Raw genomic sequence first — 19,978 nt, forward strand, 5'->3', positions numbered from 1 at the left:
GGGGCAAAGACTTCTTCAAAGTCGATCCCATGTTTTTGTACATAGCCTTTAGCTACAAGCCTTGCCTTGTACTTGTTTATGCTATTGTCTATGTTCCGTTTTAGTTTAAACACCCACTTCAGGCCAATTGGTTTTACTCCGAAAGGTAGCTCAACTAAACTCCATGTCTTGTTCTTTATTATGCTTGACAATTCATCCTCACAAGCGTCTCTCCATACCTTCAACTCGCTTGCTTCCTGGAAATTCCATGGTTCTTCATTAACTGCTAGTAGAAGAGTTTCTCCTTCTATGTCTGATAACAGGACATAATCATTGAGATAGATAGGCCTTTTAACTTGTCTTGTTGACTGTCTCGACATTTGAGGTTGTTCTTCCACAGTAGCTTGCTCCTCTGCAGTTTCATTATCACTCCCCTCTATGTCATTTTCGTCACCTTCTGTGTCTGCTCCTTCTTCTCTGTTTTCTTCTGCGTTTGTTTCATTCTCTGTTACAGCAGCTGTGTTGAAAACATTACTGATGCTGAGAGTAAATGTGCCTGAATCAGCAGAGTCCTTCTCAGAGTTGTTCCATTTCCAGCTATTGAGCTCATCGAACACAACATCTCTACTAACCACAACCTTCTTGTTTGAAGGATCAAACAATCTGTATGCCTTTGAGCCTGGTTCAGTACCAAGATATACGAGCATCCTAGATCTATCTTCAAGCTTCCTGAGATGTGGTGTTTCAATTTTGGCATAGGCCACACAGCCAAACACTCGTAGATGCTCCACATTAGGTTTCTTTGCCTTGAATACTTCATATGGTGTTTGGTTGATCAGACTCCTTGTTCCTACTCTATTAATGACATAGGTTGCGTGCCTTACTGCCTCTCCGCATAGATAGTTTGGCATATCTAAATGCTTCAGAAGGCTTCTAGTCATTTCAAAGAGTGTCCTGTTCCGTCTCTCCACAACCCCATTCTGTTGTGGAGTGTATGGTGCTGTGAGGTGTCTGTTTATGCCCTCCTTCTCACAAAATGCTTGAAACTCATGAGACATGAATTCTCCTCCTCGGTCTGTCCGGAATGTCTTGATTGTGGTTCCAGCTTCATTCTCAACTAGTGACTTGAAGATCTTGAATTTTTCAAACGCTTCATTTTTCTCTTTTAGGAGAATAGACCACATATACCGTGAATGATCATCGATCAGGACAAAGACATAACGTTTTTGTGCAGCTGTAGGAGGTGTGATTGGACCGCAAAGATCTCCGTGAATCAGTTCCAAGGTTTGTGTTGCTCTAGAAGATGTTGCTTTGGGAAATGTTTGTCTTGTCTGTTTTCCAAGTAGACAAGAAGCACAAGTGTCCTTTTCTGTTGGTGCACTAGGGATTCCAGTAACTAGCTCTTTCACAACCATCGTTTTTATAGTGTCAGTGCTAATGTGTCCTAGTCGTGCATGCCACAAGTTTGAATCTGATGAGGTTGTAAGTTGCAGGCACTTTGTGTTTTCAACTTCCAATTTTACCTTGTACAATCTATTTCTCGACCTTGTTGTTTTAACCAATAGATGTCCATCTCTGTCGTGTATGGTGAGGAGGTCTTCTTTCATTCTTACGTCGCAACCTGATTCCGTTGCTTGTCCCAAGCTTATGATGTTACTTTTTAACCCCGGTATGTAGTAAACGTCTACAAGCTTCTTTCTTTCTCCTCCTCTTGTAATAAACAGAATTGATCCTTTCCCTTTTATGTCTATGTGAGAGTCATCACCAAATCGAACTCGTCCTGTGACCATAGGGTTCATTTTGAAAAACAGAGTATGGTTTCTGGTCATATGGTTACTGGCTCCATTGTCCAAGTACCAAGTATTCTCTGAGCAGTCTTCTTCAAAATCCATAGGTTTCACATTTTTTTCATTTAGGTACACTACCTCATGCATCATCAAAGAGTCAGCTTCATGGGTGTTGTCTTCTTCTTCCTTTTGGGCGCTTTCTTGTGCTTTGATCAGTTTGAGCAGACGATCTGGACAGTTGGAGGCATAATGACCAACTTTGTCACAACGGTAACAGGTAACCGTGGATTTGTCCTTCTGTTGATATCCAGACCTTCCTCGTCCTCTACCTCTCCCACGGTTTGAACCTCTTCCTCTGCCACCATCATAGTATCCTTCATATGAGTCAGAGTTAACATACATGAGCTTGCTCTGACTCTCTTGTGAATCATCTTCTTCTTTGATTCTTTCTTCATAGGTCTTTAATCTTCCAACGATGTCTTCAAAGGTGGTTGTCTTCAAATCTAGGACTTGTTCAAGGGCTGCAGTGATGTGTATATATTTCTTCCTCGGTAGGCTCTTAAGAAACTTTTTCACAATCTTGATCTCTTCAATAGTTTCACCTAAGGAGGCTGATTTTGTAGAAATTTCAGAAAGTTTGCCTACAAAATCGTCGATTGACTCAGTTTCTTTCATTGTGAGTCTATCAAATTCGGCCATGAGGGTTTGTAATCTTGCTTCTCTTACTCTTTCAGCACCAAGATTCCTAGCTTTGATGGAGTCCCATACACCTTTTGCAGTCTTCTGTTCACCAACCTGCAGGATCATTGATTCTGGAATAGACTGAAATAGAAGTGCTCTTGCTAGGTCGTTTTTTTCTTCTTCTTCTGTTCCAGGATCAATCGCTTCCCACACCTTGTGTACTCGTAACGCAACATTCATTCGCATCTCCCACACCGTATAGTTGATTGATGTCAGCATCGGGCATTGTATGGAGGACCGGACGTTTTCCTTTGCCTTGTTGGTCATCTCAACGATTTCACTCATCTCTCGAATAAGACTTGTTTCAGAATCTATAAAAAACCTGAGTAGCTTTGATACCAAGTATTGTTTCAATGAAAGATTTAGAACAAGAATGTAAAGAATTACTCTCTTTATTCAGCAAAAGGAAATCTTACACAAAAACCTTAAAGTTTTCTCTCTCAAGTTCTAAACTTCTCTCTCTAAACTCATAGGTTTACCACAAGCTTTGGCAACTCTATATATAGAGATAGTTCTCCTAAAACTATTTGGGATTAGATATCTCCTAATCTCATTAGAACTTATTACAACTGTTTATTCTAGATGTCTCCTAAAATAACTCTAATCCTAATCTTTATTAGGATTACTTCTTCTGCAAGTCACACTTCAAGCTTAGCCCAACAATGTCTACGTCTTTTGAGTGTGTCTTTCTATCATTCCTGCTTGCAAGGCTTTGTGCCTCTATCATTTTATTTTGTGTTTAAGAATAAAAGTGTAACCTTTAAGATTGGAATAAAACACTCTTTGTATTATGCTCTGTCTTACACACTCTGTTTCTAGTTAAAGATTGCGTTATACTACTTATGGGATCTTTTTTATCCTTGGTTCCACACAACAAGTTTATTAACAAAGTTTCAGATGACTAAGAGAGATGGAGAGGAAAAAAGAAAAGGGTAGCAACTTTTTTTTTAGTATAGTTGACCATTCCATAAAAAAAATATATATATTTACCGTATTATTACCAATAAGATCAAACATACTAAGACAAATCATTCGGTTATGTAAACTTGGTTTTGTTTAAAAGTGACGCTTATTTGTTTATACTTTTAATATTGTTACCAACTACTGTATATGTTTGACCAAAAAAAACTACTGTATATATACAAGGTTAATAAACTTGTTTTCATCACAAGAAAAATTTACCACAGATGTACTGTCTGCTTTGGTGTCTACGTATAGAGAAAAAAATCCTATTATTTCTTGTTTTTAGCATAAGTGCACGAATAATTGGTAACTGGTACAGAGAACAAAAATTAATCGTAAAAAGTTGACGAACCTATGAACCTAAATCTTCTAACCATCAAAAATATACAGTAAAACCTCTATAAATTAATAATGTTGAGACCAAGACATTTTATTAATTGATAGTGATATTAATTTATAGATATATTTTTAATTGTTTTTTTTAATTATGAATTGGAACAATTATAGCAAAATAAGATTAAACTTTCGGATGTTATAAATTTTATGGTTTAGGAATTGAACTTGTAATATTTATAAAGCATTATTGACAATAAATTACAAATACTATAAACAAATTGACTTATACACATGACATACATAAATTCAAATTTATGAATAATAATAATATTAATTCTCATATTTTAATAATTAGTCTAATTATCAAATTGTAAATGATGCATATCTAAAAATTAAAACTTTAAAATTTAATTATTTGTATGACATGTTATAAAATATTTTAGAGATATCATTATATTTTGAAAATACAACATTACAAATGTTCTATAGAAATGAGTTTTAGGAGAAACATACACTATTATATCAGTATATATATATATATATATATATAAATTTACATGATTATTAATTTATGATATTATTGGGACCATATTTTACATTGAGATTTCAAAAAAATTATTATCTTATTATCTTATCGAATATTGTTAATTTTTACACTGGCCCGACTTGAGACTAGCAAAATTTATTAATTTATAATAATTATTAATTTATAGAGTATTAATTTATAGAGGTTTTACTGTAAATAATAATGAAGTTTAAATGGTTTAACCCATACCGACCATGGCTTAAAAAAAGGAATTAATATATACTGCATTATCTTCCAAAAAAACGTGACTGTCTTATCAAAGTTCAGTATAGAGTCGTGTTTCCGCAAAACGCTAGTCGGATATTAGTCAAGTTGATTTCGTTGAATATTTTCTATTATTTCAGAAATATATTTTATAATCCAACCTTCTCAAGTTATATGATATGGTTATTAATAAAATTATTTTAGAGAATATGAAAAAGAAAATCTAAAAAGTGATAACTCATATACTACCAAAGTACCAATAACAAGAATCTAAAAAGACTGTCCCCGATAAATCTCTCGTCTTACTACAACGATTGAGACCACGCGAAGACGCGGACCACTTCCCATATGGGCGGCATATGGCTACTGATGCGAACAAAATCAGAAATCCATCGTTTTTCCACGGCTCACGTTTTAAATGGGCTATCACAACGATATATATGAAGACAAGGTCTTGTTGTTTTTACTTTCGTAAAGGACAAGGTCTCATTGTCTGATTATAGATATTTTTTTAAGACGTTTCTAGTAGTATAGTTCGTAGTATGAGATCTAAATGTTAGAAGAATATACCTTATCTGATTATGTAATTGTTGTTATAAAAGAAAAATCAATATTGTAAAGATAAAAACAAATTATAAGAGATCATCTATATATAAATAGCAGGTTGAATGTGATCATACTTTAGGATTTATCGTTGATTATATAATTTTGAAAAAAAAAACTTTAGTTATACCGAAACGTGTTTTTTGCACCCATGATTCCAGTATGGTGGATCTATAAATAAGAATACCCTTAAGTTCAGTTCTCTAAGTTTCATCTTTTAACTCATCTCCCTTACATACTCTCTCTTTCACAAAAGAAGCAAATTTCGAAAATGAATTCCTTGATAACTCTCGTCGTCCCACTTTTACTCGTCTTTTTTTCTTCTCTCCTCTTTGGTAGTTCACAGTTATCTTATACTTTTTTCATTAGAGTAGAATATATGACTAATTTTAGAAGTTAAAATTTTGTATTTAATTATTTTGGCAGGAGACATCACTGGAGTGGAGAGCTCAAAGCACCATCATCAGCATCAGCGTAACTCATACAGTTCAACAAAGCTGTTTGTCTTTGGAAATTCTAACGTCGATACCGGAAACCTGCCGAAAAATTTATCTGAAGCATGGAGTGTCCCTTATGGTATCACATACCCCGGTACACCATCCGGCCGTTACTGTGACGGCCGTGTCTCTACCGATTCTCTAGGTACGTGCCTCTATGAACGTAACTAAAACATATCGATATTACTTCTTTTAATACGTACTGACCATAGATCTACCGGATGAGGACTAAGTTCCGAGGAATTGATCGATGAAATAATTACTATATATTGGTCTGATACTAAAATGTTAGAAAGAATTTGCTATTTTACTCATATTTGCAGTGTCACGTTCTAGTTGATTGTATTATGCGCTAGGCATCGGAAAAACTTGGGTTTTTTTTTTGGGGGGGGGGGGGGGGGGGGCAAAACTTGGTTATATTTATATCTTTATCTAATAATGTAATCTGTATTTGTTTTTGTTTTTCAGTTCATTAATATATTAAATGGTCACTAGTGTTGCTAATTTACTTATTTGTTCGTAAAAATACAATTTCGTTGGAAAATGTGTGCAGCCAAATTTCTGAGGATAAAATCACCCATCCCTTATAAACTGAAAGATCACGCGGGACACGAACAGTTACAATATGGAATGAATTTTGCGTACGGAGGAACCGGAGTCTTCGACACGGTTTATATTAAAGGTTTGGATATGACGCATCAGATTAGTGTCTTCGAGAAACTCATTGGCGATATCTATTCTCCATCCGACCTTTCTTCTTCCGTCGCCCTTGTCAGTATTGCTGGCAATGACTACTTTACTCACATCTCCGACAATGGCTATGACTTGGTAAGGAACCACCACTATTTCTTATAAACTCAATTAATTAAATTTTATTATTTCTGAAATTGAAAACAACAAAAAAAAAAAAAAAAAAAAAAAAAAAAAAAAAAAAAAATCTTACAATTATATCTTTTGAACTGAACACTAATACAATTAAAAATCTTCTAATTTATAGACCTATATTTAAGTCTCTTCCAACTCCTTTTTTTTTTTTGAGATTCTAACAATCTACGTAGACAAAGATCTTCAATCTTGATCGTAATCTTAGAACCAATGATAAAATGAAAGTTAACTTGATTTCTGACTATTATCACAGAGCATCTTTCAATTTGTGAGGCGAGTCATCAATCAAATCGAGGTGAATTTGAAACGGATCCACGCCTTGGGAGTGAAAAAGGTAGCAGTACCATCATTACAGCCGCTCGGGTGCCTCCCCATGTACACCAGAGGCTTCTCATACCAGAAGTGCAACGATGTTATAAACGCCTTGACAATCGTACACAACAACGCCTTGCAGAAAGTAGTGGCTAGACTCAACAAGGAGACCAAGAATTCGCCTTTCATTTACCTTGACTACTACAAGGCCTTCTTGGCCGTCCTCAATAACAAAGGAGAGAATCCAGGTAAACAAACAAAAAAAAAAAAAACAGTATTCTAAATATAATAATTAAACCCCTATTTTCGAAGGCTTATATATATATATGTATATGGTTTATGGTAACTTAGGGATTACGAATTTTAAAATTCCATACGAGCCGTGTTGCGGAGGCAAAGGCTATTGCGGGACTCTGGACGAGAACGGTGGGAAGAATTATACCTTATGCGATGATCCTTCGTCTGCTTTCTTCTGGGATGAATTTCACCCTACTCAGGAAGGATGGAAGGCGGTTTACTCGGTTTTGACCAACAACCTCAAAGCACTTTTGGTTTGATCGAAGACCCGCAATATGCTTGAGATTTCAAAACTTCTTCATCGTTAAATACTTAAATGTCTCTACGTCTTTTGAGTATGTCTTTCTGTCAGTACTCCTCCATGCAAGGCACTATGCCTCTATCTTCTTATTGTGTGTTTAAGAATAAAAGTGTAAACTTGAGGAAATAAGACTGGAATAAAACACTCTTTGTATTATTATGCTCTGTCTTTACGCACTCTGTTTCTAGTTAAAGATTACATTTATACTACTTATGGAATTAATAATCTACTACGGGAATTCGTTCTTAAACTTTTATTAAGGGCCCTTAATCATTGGATTTTAAATCACTTTAAAATAACAATAGCAAAAATATGTAGTTCTACGTTCTACCATATGCTCTAGTTAAAGTAGATTTCGTTCGGTCCAGGATCTTCAATATGATAAAATAGAAAAACACACACATTGAAGCTAAGTCAACTCCTTTTTAAGGTTACTAGGCCACAAAGACATTAAGAACACTTCAATTGCAAACCTTAAAGTTCTCTCCTCCACATCTTTTCTCTTTGCTCTTCATTTCTTTTTGTCTCTAACAATTAAAAAAAAAAGAGTCTTTGATCTAAATTTTGAAATGTATTATCTGATGAAACTCTTCTTCTTGCTCTCTCTCTTCGTTGGTACTTTATCACTGGCGGAATTCCATAATATATCTAGCACAATTTGAATTTTGTGTTTTTTTTTTTTGCAGTAGGAATCAATGAATCTGAAGCATGGAGAGTCCAAAAATACTTGAATACCCAAAATATCCAAAAAAAATATTTTATGTAATATGTTAAAATTTAGCAAAAAATAATGAAATTTATCAAATTTTTAAGTATTTTTTCGGATATCTAATTGTTCGGGTAGTAATCGGGTTCTCAAACTGATCTGTGATACACCATAAGTATATTATTTCTTTTATTTTGTACCGTGAGATGTTATATTTTTTAATGTTTGGTCATTCGTGTTTAGATTAAATTGTAAAATAAAGTGATTGTGTTTTATTGAATGAAAATCAAATATATATATATATATATATATATATATTTTGTTTGGTTTTGATACATGGTATATTTGACGTATATCACACTTTCTTAAATTTATATATTGTTTTGCCTGTTTTTGTGTTCAATCTGTTTGTGTAGACTATGTGTCAAACGGACCAGCCCACTTACATCTGGACTTGCCCACGAGATTTACATCCTGCATGACCTTGCTACTACTCGCATAGGTTTGCCCGTTAAATCAGCAACCGCATAGGTTTGTCCACCAAAAATCGCAACCCGTATAGACTTGTCTGTGAAACCCTTCTTCAACTGTTTAATTTACCTCCCAAAATCTTTTATTGTCCCATGTGAATATGACAGAAAAATTTACCGTAGATCAAAAAATTATAAAAATCCTATTATTTCTTATTTTTAACACCATGTGTTTGCACGAACCCATGAACCTAATTAAATTTTCTAATCATCAAAAATATAAATAATAATATGACGTAAAAAAGAGGAATTAACATATAGATATATATATATATATATATTGACTATTTTATCTTTAGCAAAAAAACGTGACTGTTATCAAAGTTCAAGTTATATATTATATAAATTCAAAGGAATTAATATAATATATATATATATATATGGGCTCTATTATCTTCCCCAAAACGTTTTGTCGGATATTAATCAAGCTAACTCCCGCAAAAAAATATTTTATGTAATATGTCAAAATTTAGCAAAAATTAATGAAATTTATCAAATTTTTAAGGATTTTTTTCGGGTACCTAGTAATTCGGATAGTAGTCGGATTATAAAAGTTGTAACTCAAACTGATCTGAAATATACCATGGGTATATTATTTCTTTTATTTTATAACGCGAGGTGTTATATTTTTTAATGTTTGGTCATTCGTATTTAGATTAAATTGTAAAACAAAGTGATTGTGTTATATTGAATGAAAATCAAATATATATATATATTTTGTTTGGTTTTGTTCCACTATATATTTGACGTATATCACACTTTCTTAAATTTGTATATTGTTTTGTCTGTTTTTTTGTGTTCAATCTGTTTGTGTAGATTATATGTCAAATGGACCAGCCCACATACATCTGGATTTGCGTGCGAGATTTGCATCCTGCATGACCTTGCTACTACTCGCATAGGCTTGCCCGTTAAATCTGCAACCACATAGGTTTGTCCGCTAAAAATCGCAACCCGTATAGACTTGTCTGTGAAACCCTTTTTCAACTGTTTAATTTACCTCCCGAAATATTTTATTGTCCCATGTGACTATGATAGAAAAATTTACCGTAAATCGAGAAAAAAAAAATATAAAAATCCTATTATTTCTTATTTTTAACAGCATGTGTTTGCACGAACCCATGAACCTAATTAATTTTTCTAATCATCAAAAATATAAATAACAATATGACGTAAAAAACGAGGAATTAATATATATATTGACTATTTTATCTATAGCGAAAAAAACGTGACTATTATCAAAGTTTAAGTTATACTTCCTCTGTCTCACAAACATTGATGTTTTGGGATATTTTTTGTCCCACAAAGATTAATGTTTTGTAAACTTCAAGAAGTAATCACTGAAAATATTTAAAATTTTGAATTGTTATTGGTTTAAAATTAAATAATATCTGTTTAGTCAGAGAAAAAAATATATTTAAACTCAGTAATCATTGTTTTCTTAGAATGTGTAAAATGTTATAAACATCAATCTTTTAGGGACAGAGGGAGTATTATATAAATTCAAAGGAATTGATAAACTTATTCAAAGGAATTAAATGTTAGAATATATCTTATTTGATTATCCAATTGTTGTAATACAAGATAAATTCAATCTTGTAAAGACAAAAACAAAGTATAGATCATAAATTTATTTGCGACAAAAAAAAAGAGATCATCTATTTCTTAATAGCAGGTTGAATGTGATACTACTTAGGATTTATCATTGAATTTATAATTTAGAAAAAACTTTAATTAGTTATACCGAAACGTGTTTTTTGCACCCATTTGGATTTAAACTTCTTAAACAAAATCCAGTATGGTGGATCTATAAATAAGAATACCCTTAAGTTCATATTCTTCACATACTCTCTCTTTCACAAAAGAAAGAAACAAATTTCGAAAATGAATTCCGTGATAACTCTCGTCGTCCCACTCTTACGCTTCTTTTCTCCTCTTTGGTAGTCACAGTTATCTTATATATTTTTTTTTTCATTAGAGTAGAACTATATTACTGATTTTAAAAATTACAATTTTGTATTTATTTTGGCAGGAGACATCATCAGCGTAACTTATACGGTTCAACAAAGCTGTTTGTCTTCGGAAATTCTAACGTCGATACCGGAAACCTGCCGACAGACTTTGAATCATGGGGAGAGCCTTATGGTATGACATACCCCGGTACACCATCGGGCCGTTACTCTGACGGCCGTGTCTCTACCGATTATCTAGGTACGTGCCTATATGAGCGTAACTAAAACGTTAACTTATCGATTTCATTTCTTTTAATACGCACTGACCATAGATTAACCGGATGAGGACTAAGTTCCGAGGAACTGATGGATGAAATAATTATTATTTGTCTGATACTAAAATAATGTTAGAAAAAAATTGCTATTTGACTCCAATTTTCAATGTCACGTCCTAGATGATTGTATTCTGTGCTAGGCATCGGAAAACTTGTTTTTTTTTTTTGGGGCAAAAGTTTCTATATATATCTATATATATAACAAGTGTTATTATGATTGATTGTTTTAACTAAAAAAATCCTGAATTTGGAATTTTATTCTTTCTTTTTTTCAGTTTATTAAATGGTCACTGGTGTTGCTCATTTACTTATTTGTTATTCAAACACCTGTTCGTAAAAAAAAAAACATATTACGTTGGAAAATGTGTGCAGCCTTATTTCTGGGGATAGAATCACCGGTCCCTTATCAATGGAAAGATCACGTGGAGAAGGAACGGTTACAATATGGAATGAATTTTGCGTACGGAGGATCCGGAGTCTTCGACACGGTTTATATTAAAGGTTTGGATATGACGTATCAGATCGGTCTCTTTGAGAAACTCATTGGCGATATCTATTCTCCATCCGACCTTTCTTCTTCCGTCGCCCTTGTCAGTATTGCTGGCAATGACTACTCTACTCACATCACCGACGATGGCTATAGCTTGGTAAGGAACCACCACTATTTTTTTTTTTTTTTTTTTTTCCAACCAAACAATTAAATAAATTAAAAGGTGATTCCAGAATTGGTTGCCCAATTTGGAGAGAAAGAGTTTACAAAACAAAGTTCAGAAACTAGAGATCTAGAAGAGCGCGCCAGACAATCAGCTCTCACGTTAGACGTCCTCGGTATTTTCGTCAGAGTGAAGGTGGAGAAGGATGATCTTAGCGCTTGGAAGTCTTCCAACAAATACGAGAAGGCTGGCCAATCGTCGGGAGCCTGCACCATCGCCACCAGCTCGGAACTATCAGACTCAAAGTTGGAGCAATCTATCCCCGCCGACCGAAGAGACTCCATAGCCCAAATCAAAGCTTCAAACTCCGTATGAAGGGGAGAGGGACTACGACGCAAACTGCGGGCTCCCATAAGTACCGTCCTATCATCGTTACCAAACCACCAACCCAAGCCTTCCAAAGAATCCGTACCTTTCCAGGAACCATCAACCTGGCAACGAATCGAAGAATCCCTACCCTCCAGGGAAGGCTGGGAAACCACATAAGTCTCCGGGCCAGACTTGGCCTCCTCCCAATAAAGTTTATCGTTTAACGCCTGATTTAAAATATCAATGGGCTCTGCTTCTATTCCTTGAAACACCCTATTATTCCTATCTTTCCAAATTGTCCACAATATCCAAGGCAACCTATAGCCAATGCTAGGTCCCCCAGAATTTGAAAAAGTCTTGGAATAAAGAAAATCTAGGTTCGAATACACGGATCCAAAAGGAAAACCAGTCGAAGACAACTGGATCGGAGATAGCTCCCACACCAAAAGCGAGCGAACACACTCAAAAAGAGCGTGGTTGATAGTCTCCACCGCTAAACCGCACCGCGGACACGTATCGACGCAACGGACACCCCGGTGAGCAAGCCGTTCTTTCACGGGAAGGGACCCAGACGCCACCTGCCAGAAAAAATGTTGGACCTTTGAGGGAACATCAAGCTTCCAAGCTTGTGCCCGTAAAACTGTGCATGTCGGCCCGTAAACGAGAGGCTTATGAAATTCCCGTGCTAACCTATAACCAGATTTCACTGAATACTTGCCGGATTTAGTATAATGCCAAATCAATTTATCCGGAGTCAATGACTTACTGACCGCCAAACTCCGTACAAACTGAATGTCCGCAGGATCCAAAAACTCTTCCAGAGTAGGCAAATGCCAATCCAAAGTAAGGGGATTAATTAGGTGATTGACCATCAGATTAGGATGGAGAACTCTACCCCTGCCATTCGCCGGTCTTGGCTGATGATCCGGGATCCACGGGTCTCTCCAAACGGAAATATTATGTCCCGTCCCGACGAGCCACCTCGCCCCTCTTTCTACTAAACCCTTTGTCGAAAAAATACTCCTCCATGCAAAGGATGGGGAATAGGGTTTAGTCGCCAGTAAAGGATGTTTTCTCCTGAAATATCGACCGCGCATCACCCGCACCATTAGAGAATTTGGGTAGTGAATCAACCTCCAAAACTGCTTAGCCAGCATTGCATCATTAAATTCTTCCAGAGCACGGAATCCCAAACCCCCATCGCATTTATCCTCACAGAGCTTATCCCAAGCTACCCAATGTAGACCTCTGGCCTTATCATTAGACTTCCACCAAAATTTTGAAATAGCACTCGTAAGTTTGGACGTTAACTCCTGAGTTAATTTATAACATGACATGACATAAGTCGGAAGAGCTAACACAACTGATTTGATCATAATCTCTTTACCCCCTTTTGATAAAAGCTTCGCCGACCAGCCATTAACTCGCTCATCTAAACGATCATTAACATAACTAAAAACTTCAGTCTTCGAGCCCTGGAGATTTTCAGGAATGCCCAAATAGGAACCCATTCCACCCTCTCTAGAAATACCAATAACATTTTTAATCCGAGATCGTACATCAGGCGGGACTTTCTTGCCGAACATAATGGACGATTTCTCCAAATTGACCTCCTGGCCCGAGGCTTTCCCATAATTACCTATAATATCCATGACCACTCTACATTCAGATTCCTCTGCCTTACAAAAGAACAGACTATCATCCGCAAACAAAAGATGTGAAATCGAGGGACAAGCCAGAGCAATAGAAATTCCCGTAAGTTTCTTTTCTCGTTCTGCCTTTTTAATATTTGCTATTAAAACCTCTGTACAAAGAATAAACAGATAGGGAGAAAGAGGATCACCCTGACGTAAACCCCGCTTTGGTAAAATAGATCCCCGAGGTTGACCATTAAGAAGAACTTGATACGAAACCGAAGAAACACACCACATAATCCAAGTAATCCACCGCCTATCAAAACCTAATTTAACCATCACCGCTTCCAAAAAATCCCATTCAACCCGGTCATACGCTTTACTCATATCCGTTTTGAATGCCAGAAACTCCGACTTACAGCGTGGGTTAGTATTTAACCCGTGAAACATTTCCTGGGCAACTAGGATATTATCAGTAATCAACCTGCCCGACACAAATGCCGATTGTGTTTCAGAAACCAGAGACGGTAAAAAACGCTTAAGCCGAAGACATAAAACTTTTGAAATAATCTTATAACTCACGTTACACAGACTTATAGGCCGAAACTCTGTCATACGTTGTGGGTGATCCACCTTAGGGATGAGACAAATATTAGTCTCATTAAAGCGAGGATCAAAGCCACCCGTCCTAAAGAAATTTTTAACCAGAGCCACCAGATCTCCTTTTAATGAAGGCCAGAACCGTTGAAAGAATAAAGCTGTCATACCGTCAGGGCCTGGAGATTTTTCTGGATGCATAGCAAATAAAGCTTTCCGAACCTCCGCCTCCGTAATTTCCCTTATTAGACTTCAATTCATATGATCTGTAATAATAGGTGAAATCTCCTGTAGTATTTCTGATATACCAGTTACATCAGACCGTTTAAACAAATCCTCAAAATATTTGGAAGCTATATTCTCCATTCCCAAAGGTGACTCATCCCAAACGTTATCCGGGCCAAATAACCCAACAATCCTATTCCGGACCCTCCTTTGCTTAGTCGAAGCATGAAAATATTTTGTATTTTTATCTCCCACCCGTAACCAGAATTTCCGGCTCTTCTGTTGCCAATACAACTCCTCATCCCGATAAGCCTCTTTTAATTTTCTCTCAATGTCTCGAATCTCATCCTGAGAAATCAAGTCATCCATCTTGGCCTCCTGTAAGGCAGCCTTCAGTGAAGAGATAAGGGACGGGCCAGAAGTCACGTTTTTTTCCGCCACCACGAAATCGAATTTCGACAGTTCCTAATTTTATCCACAAAAGCCGGTACCCGAAAATTGTTTGTGCGCGCCCATCCGGACTCTACCGCACCTAAAAGTCCGTCCTTCCCCAACCAACGTTTATCAAAATGAAACTGCCTATACCGGCGAGAGGCTGTTTTCAGACAAGTAGCCAGAATGGGACAATGATCAGATCCGACCATCTCCAAATAATCCACCCTCGAATTTGGGAAAAAACTATGCCAATCTTCATTACCTAGAGCACGATCTAAGCGACACCGAACCACCTGGTTATTACAGCGATTACCTCGCCAGGATAATTGCTCTCCATAACACGGGAATTCAAGCATACCACAGTGCCGAATCATTGTTTGAAAGGGCACAAAAGAGGAAGCAGGCCGTAAGGCCCCATCCCTTTTCTCATGATTCCCAACAAGTTCATTGAAATCTCCAATCAAAAACCAAGGATCTATCCGGAAAGAACCAATATCCATTAACTTCTCCCATACCTTTGCACGATTCTGCAGAATTGGATCCCCATAAACAAAAGACAAATAAACCAATTGTTGACCAAATGAAGCTTTAACATCAATAATTCGATTACTATCATATAAAATAGAAAGTTTTATTTCATCCATGAAAAATAAAGCTAACCCTCCACTTGAACCATGGGGATCAACAGTGTACAAATTATTATAACCAAACTTTTTTTGAAATTTTTGTAAATAAGAAAAACACTTTTTAGTTTCTGATAAAAATAAGATGTCTGGCCGATGCTGCTTCCACAAATCTCCCAAATATCCTTCTGTCAGATCCACCCCTATGCCCTGACAGTTCCAACTCAGAATCTTCACGTTCTAGCCGGCGGTTTCGGGAGAGCCCCCATCCCTTTCTTTCCTTGACGCCCCCCATCCGAAGGTTTAGTGCCCACTGTATTATTACCCAGTTTCCCCACCAGCTTCTGTTTATTCCCTTCACCTGCAGGTTTAGACAAAGCCTTAGCAAGTAAACGTTTCCCTGGAGAAGCTAAAGCCAAAGAAGGCATCCTAGAACCGCTAGCACTCTTCCTAACATAAGAATTAAAATTCTTCTTTTTATGCCCACCTGTCGCATCTAAAGTAAATGCTGCCATAGCATTATTAACAATCCCCACATCTAACTCAACCGATACATGAGAAGAGGGTGTACCTTTCGGAATACAGTCATAATCACCCTGGGAATCAGTAACCTGATCCACTTGAACCTCAGACCCTTGATCCGTATGACCCCCCACACCCTGAGTTGGAGAAACAGCCCCCTCCTGGACACCGTTAAGATCAGACTTACCCATATCATCAAATTCACCATCCTCAAGCAAGTCATCATTGTCAACCTCAAAATCCATAGCCAGATCAGCCCCCGCATCTCCCTTAACAACACTCCCCTCAGCCTCCTTGTCCGCTGGTGGATCACTAGAGCTGGGGTCTCCCACAATATTATCAATTCGCATCGAACTATGCTCCACAACAGCCGCCTGTTTGACCTTAAAAAGAGGTTTAGGCCAAGCCGTACCAGCACTCTTTCGGTTAAGAACATAACCGGGGACCTTACCCGAACCCTCTCCATTCCCTGAATGTGTACCGCGATGAGAACCTTCCTCTCGACCAGTGACCTCACCGAAACTCCTCTTCTGACCCCAAGTGTGACCCTGTAGATGCTCTTGTTGACGAGGACGGTGAGAACCATTACCGTTAGAACTCTGACCTCCAAAACGTTGCTGGGGAAAATATCCAAATTCGCTAGAATCCGCAGACTGAAAATTCAGGGTCCTCTTAGCATGCTTTCTAGGCTTTTCCCAACCCCCAGCATTAAGATGTTGTTCTTGCTTCACAGCTGGAAATTGCCTTTGACTACCTCGACTATCCCTCTGCAAATCCGCACCTTGGACAGTAGCCCCCTTAAGAACCTCTGGACAGACCTTGGAATCATGGGTGATCCGGGAACAATGCTCACAAACCCCATTTAATTTCTCATACTCTAGTGAGACCACAATCTCGTCCCCAGTTGCAAAAGGCACCACCATCTTGAAGATCAGCGGATTGAACCCATTAACTGACACACATAGACTACCCGTTTCCTCATCAACCTCTTGAATCCTCCCAAGCTTCTTACCAACAGCCTCAAAAGTAGCCACCTCCCACAAATGCATTGGAATCCCTAACACTTTAACCCAGAAGTTGATAGCTGAAGGGTAGGAGGAAGAGATGACTTGCTCCCATCGAACCAGTGAGACCATCCAACCATCAAAATGGTATGGACCATTTTGCAAAACTGACAAAATATCTTCCTCATCCTCAAAATTAAACTGAAAAACCCCCTGACCTAAATCGGCACCAACCACCCTCTCTTCTAACTTCCAAATTTTTGGAAAATTAGCTATCAAGGACTCCATATTCTGACACACCGGATTCATGAGCCTACCAATAAGGGTCATCGAGAACTGCTGAATTCTCTGAGCCAAAACCAAACTGGAGATGGACACAGTTTCAGTACGAACCAGTGTTGCATTCTTCTTGCTGAAAACCAATTGAGCCATGATTCGCAGAAAAGAAATATAGCCACCCGCAAGAAAAAACCCAGAAAAAACTGAAGATGAAAAGAAGAGCAAGAAGGAGCGAATAACAAAACCAGAGAGAGATGATGCATAAACAAACCGCAAGCCTTCGTTTATATACCTCAACACTAACCCCTTCTCCCAAGAGCAGACCGTATCGAATCATATATTCTCCCATTACTATCCAGATTATCCCCAATCGTACCATCAAAACCATCGAAAAAGCCTGGAAATTATCATAAGGAAAAATCAAAGATATCCACCTTCCAAACCAGGATAAAGAGATCTCAAACAGAATCCCCAACCAAATCAGATATGAATCCCATAAAGTAAACCACAGAGACCAATACACAAACCCATAGGAGTCGACAATCCGGATTCCCTCCCACTCCAAATCCGTCGAAATCCCGAGATTAACACCACAGAAGACAATATTTCCCTTATTGAAATCCGATACTAGCAAAGAATAACAAAACCTGCCCAAATCCAGAGAAATGAATCCCCTCCAAATACAGATATTGAGACTTGAAAGCAGAACATCCAAACCCCTGATTGTAAGCGTTGGAACCATCCACGAATCTCCATCAGATACCATCATCAAGACCACCATCTCGACATTTCCAATCCCCCTTATAAGAATATACAAACTCCACCCGGCCGAATCATAAAGATCAGAGAACCCATTAAAGTCCCCCACAATCCCAAGATCTGCAACCAGCAGAATCAAACTTTGCCCAAAAAGAATCAGACTTCCGATCTGAATCCAATCATCATTAACCAGCAGAGATCGAAGGAGATCCTCTCCTCGCCCCCCAAACCCGTCGGGATCAATCATTCAAAACTTGAAAACAATCGCCTTCGAAATCGCCATGATTCGCAGTCCCTTTTTAAATTACTAAGTATATAATTATACAAGAATTATATAATCGCCACCACTATTTCTTATAAACTCATTTTTAAAAATTTTAATTTCTGAAATATTGACAACAACAAAAAATTTCTTACAATTATATCTTTTGAAGTGAACACTAATACAATTAAAAATCTTCTTAATTTATAGACCTATTTTAAGTCTCTTCCAACTCCCTAATTTTTTTTTTTTTTTTTTTTGAGATTCTAACAATCTACGTAGACAAAGATCTCCAATCTTGATCGTAATCTTAGAACCAATGATAAAATGATAGTTAACTTGATTTCTGACTATTATTACCGGGCATCTTTGAATTTATGAGGCGAGTCATCAATCAAATCGAGGTTAATGTGAGGCGGATCCACGCCTTGGGAGTGAAAACGATAGCAGTACCTTCATTACAGCCGATGGGGTGCCTCCCCATGTACACCAAAGGCTTATCATACCGGAGGTGCAACGACATTATAAACGCCTTGACAATCGTACACAACAACGCCTTGCAAAGAGTAGTGGCTAGACTCAACAGGGAGACCGAGCAGTCGCCTTTCATTGTCATTGACTACTACAAGGGCTTCTTCGACGTCGTCAATAACAACGGAGAGATTCCAGGTAAAAGAAATAAAAGAAGAAAAAAAACAGTATTCTAAATAAAATAAACCCCTAATTTGAAGGCTTATATATATTTATATATATGTATTTGGTTTATGGAAATTTAGGGATTCCGAAGTTTAAAAGTCTATACGAGCCGTGTTGCGGAATCACCGGTTATTGCGGGACTGTGCACGAGAACGGTGAGAAGAATTATACCTTATGCGATGATCCTTCGTCTAATTTCTACTGGGATGGATTTCACCTTACTGACGAAGGATGGAAGGCGGTTTACTCGGTTTTGACCAACAACCTAAAAGCACTTTTACTCTTAAGTTCATATGCTTAAGATTTCAAATTTTCTGTCTGTCAAAAAAAAAAAAAAAAAAAAAGATTTCAAATTTTCTTTATCGACCGTTAAGTGTTTTCTTCTTTTATAGTTGTTATCTCTATGTCTTTCTGTCACTCCGGCATGCAAGGCTTTGTGCCTCTATCTTTTTATTGGGTGTTTAAGAATAAAAGTGTAACCTTAAGGAAATAAGATTGAAATAAAACACTCTTTACTATTATGCTCTGTCTTTACGCACTCTGTTTCTAGTTAAATATCACATTTATACTACTTATGGAATTAATTATGTACTTTAATTGTGAACTCGGGTCTTAAAACGTTTATAAATTAAGGACCCTTTTAATAATACATATTGGATTTTAAATCACTTTAAAATAACAATAGCAAAAATATGTACTTCTACCATATGCTCTAGTTAATGTAGGTTTCGGTTTCCGGATCTTCAATATGATAAAAACACACAGATTGAAGCTAAGTCACCTCCTTTTAAGGTTATTAGTCCACAAAGACATTAAGAACACTTCAATTGCAAACCTTAAAGTTCTCTCCTCCACATCTTTTCTCTTTGCTCTTCATTTCTTTTTCGTCTCTAACAAAAAAAAAAA

At 37.0% G+C, this 19,978-nt stretch overlaps 2 protein-coding genes across 3 annotated transcripts; both read left to right on the forward strand.

Annotated features, from left to right (window-relative positions):
• Positions 1-1,342: 1,342 nt before the first annotated feature.
• On the forward strand, positions 1,343-7,647 carry LOC104734384 (GDSL esterase/lipase At5g03610). Of its 2 annotated transcripts, XM_087482636.1 has the most exons (6): positions 1,343-1,354; positions 5,260-5,534; positions 5,626-5,841; positions 6,250-6,524; positions 6,835-7,141; positions 7,245-7,647. In XM_087482636.1, the coding sequence occupies exons 2-6, from the start codon at positions 5,471-5,473 to the stop codon at positions 7,448-7,450; spliced, it is 1,068 nt and encodes a 355-aa protein (XP_087338762.1). In that variant the 5' UTR covers positions 1,343-1,354; positions 5,260-5,470; the 3' UTR covers positions 7,451-7,647. The 2 variants fall into 2 exon arrangements, with proteins under 2 accessions (XP_087338762.1, XP_010452240.1); XM_010453938.3 differs by lacking the exon at positions 1,343-1,354 and having other exon boundaries at positions 5,127-5,534.
• Positions 7,648-10,764: 3,117 nt separating this feature from the next.
• Positions 10,765-19,593, forward strand: LOC147929098 (GDSL esterase/lipase At5g03610-like). The gene is made up of 4 exons (XM_087482637.1): positions 10,765-10,938; positions 11,387-11,661; positions 18,759-19,045; positions 19,153-19,593. The coding sequence occupies exons 2-4, from the start codon at positions 11,621-11,623 to the stop codon at positions 19,371-19,373; spliced, it is 549 nt and encodes a 182-aa protein (XP_087338763.1). The 5' UTR covers positions 10,765-10,938; positions 11,387-11,620; the 3' UTR covers positions 19,374-19,593.
• The last annotated feature ends 385 nt before the right edge of the window (positions 19,594-19,978 follow it).

The sequence above is a fragment of the Camelina sativa genome, chromosome 13 (assembly GCF_030686135.1).
Source record: "Camelina sativa cultivar CO46 ecotype springtype chromosome 13, ASM3068613v1".
In the NCBI taxonomy this organism is placed as follows: Eukaryota; Viridiplantae; Streptophyta; class Magnoliopsida; order Brassicales; family Brassicaceae; genus Camelina; species Camelina sativa.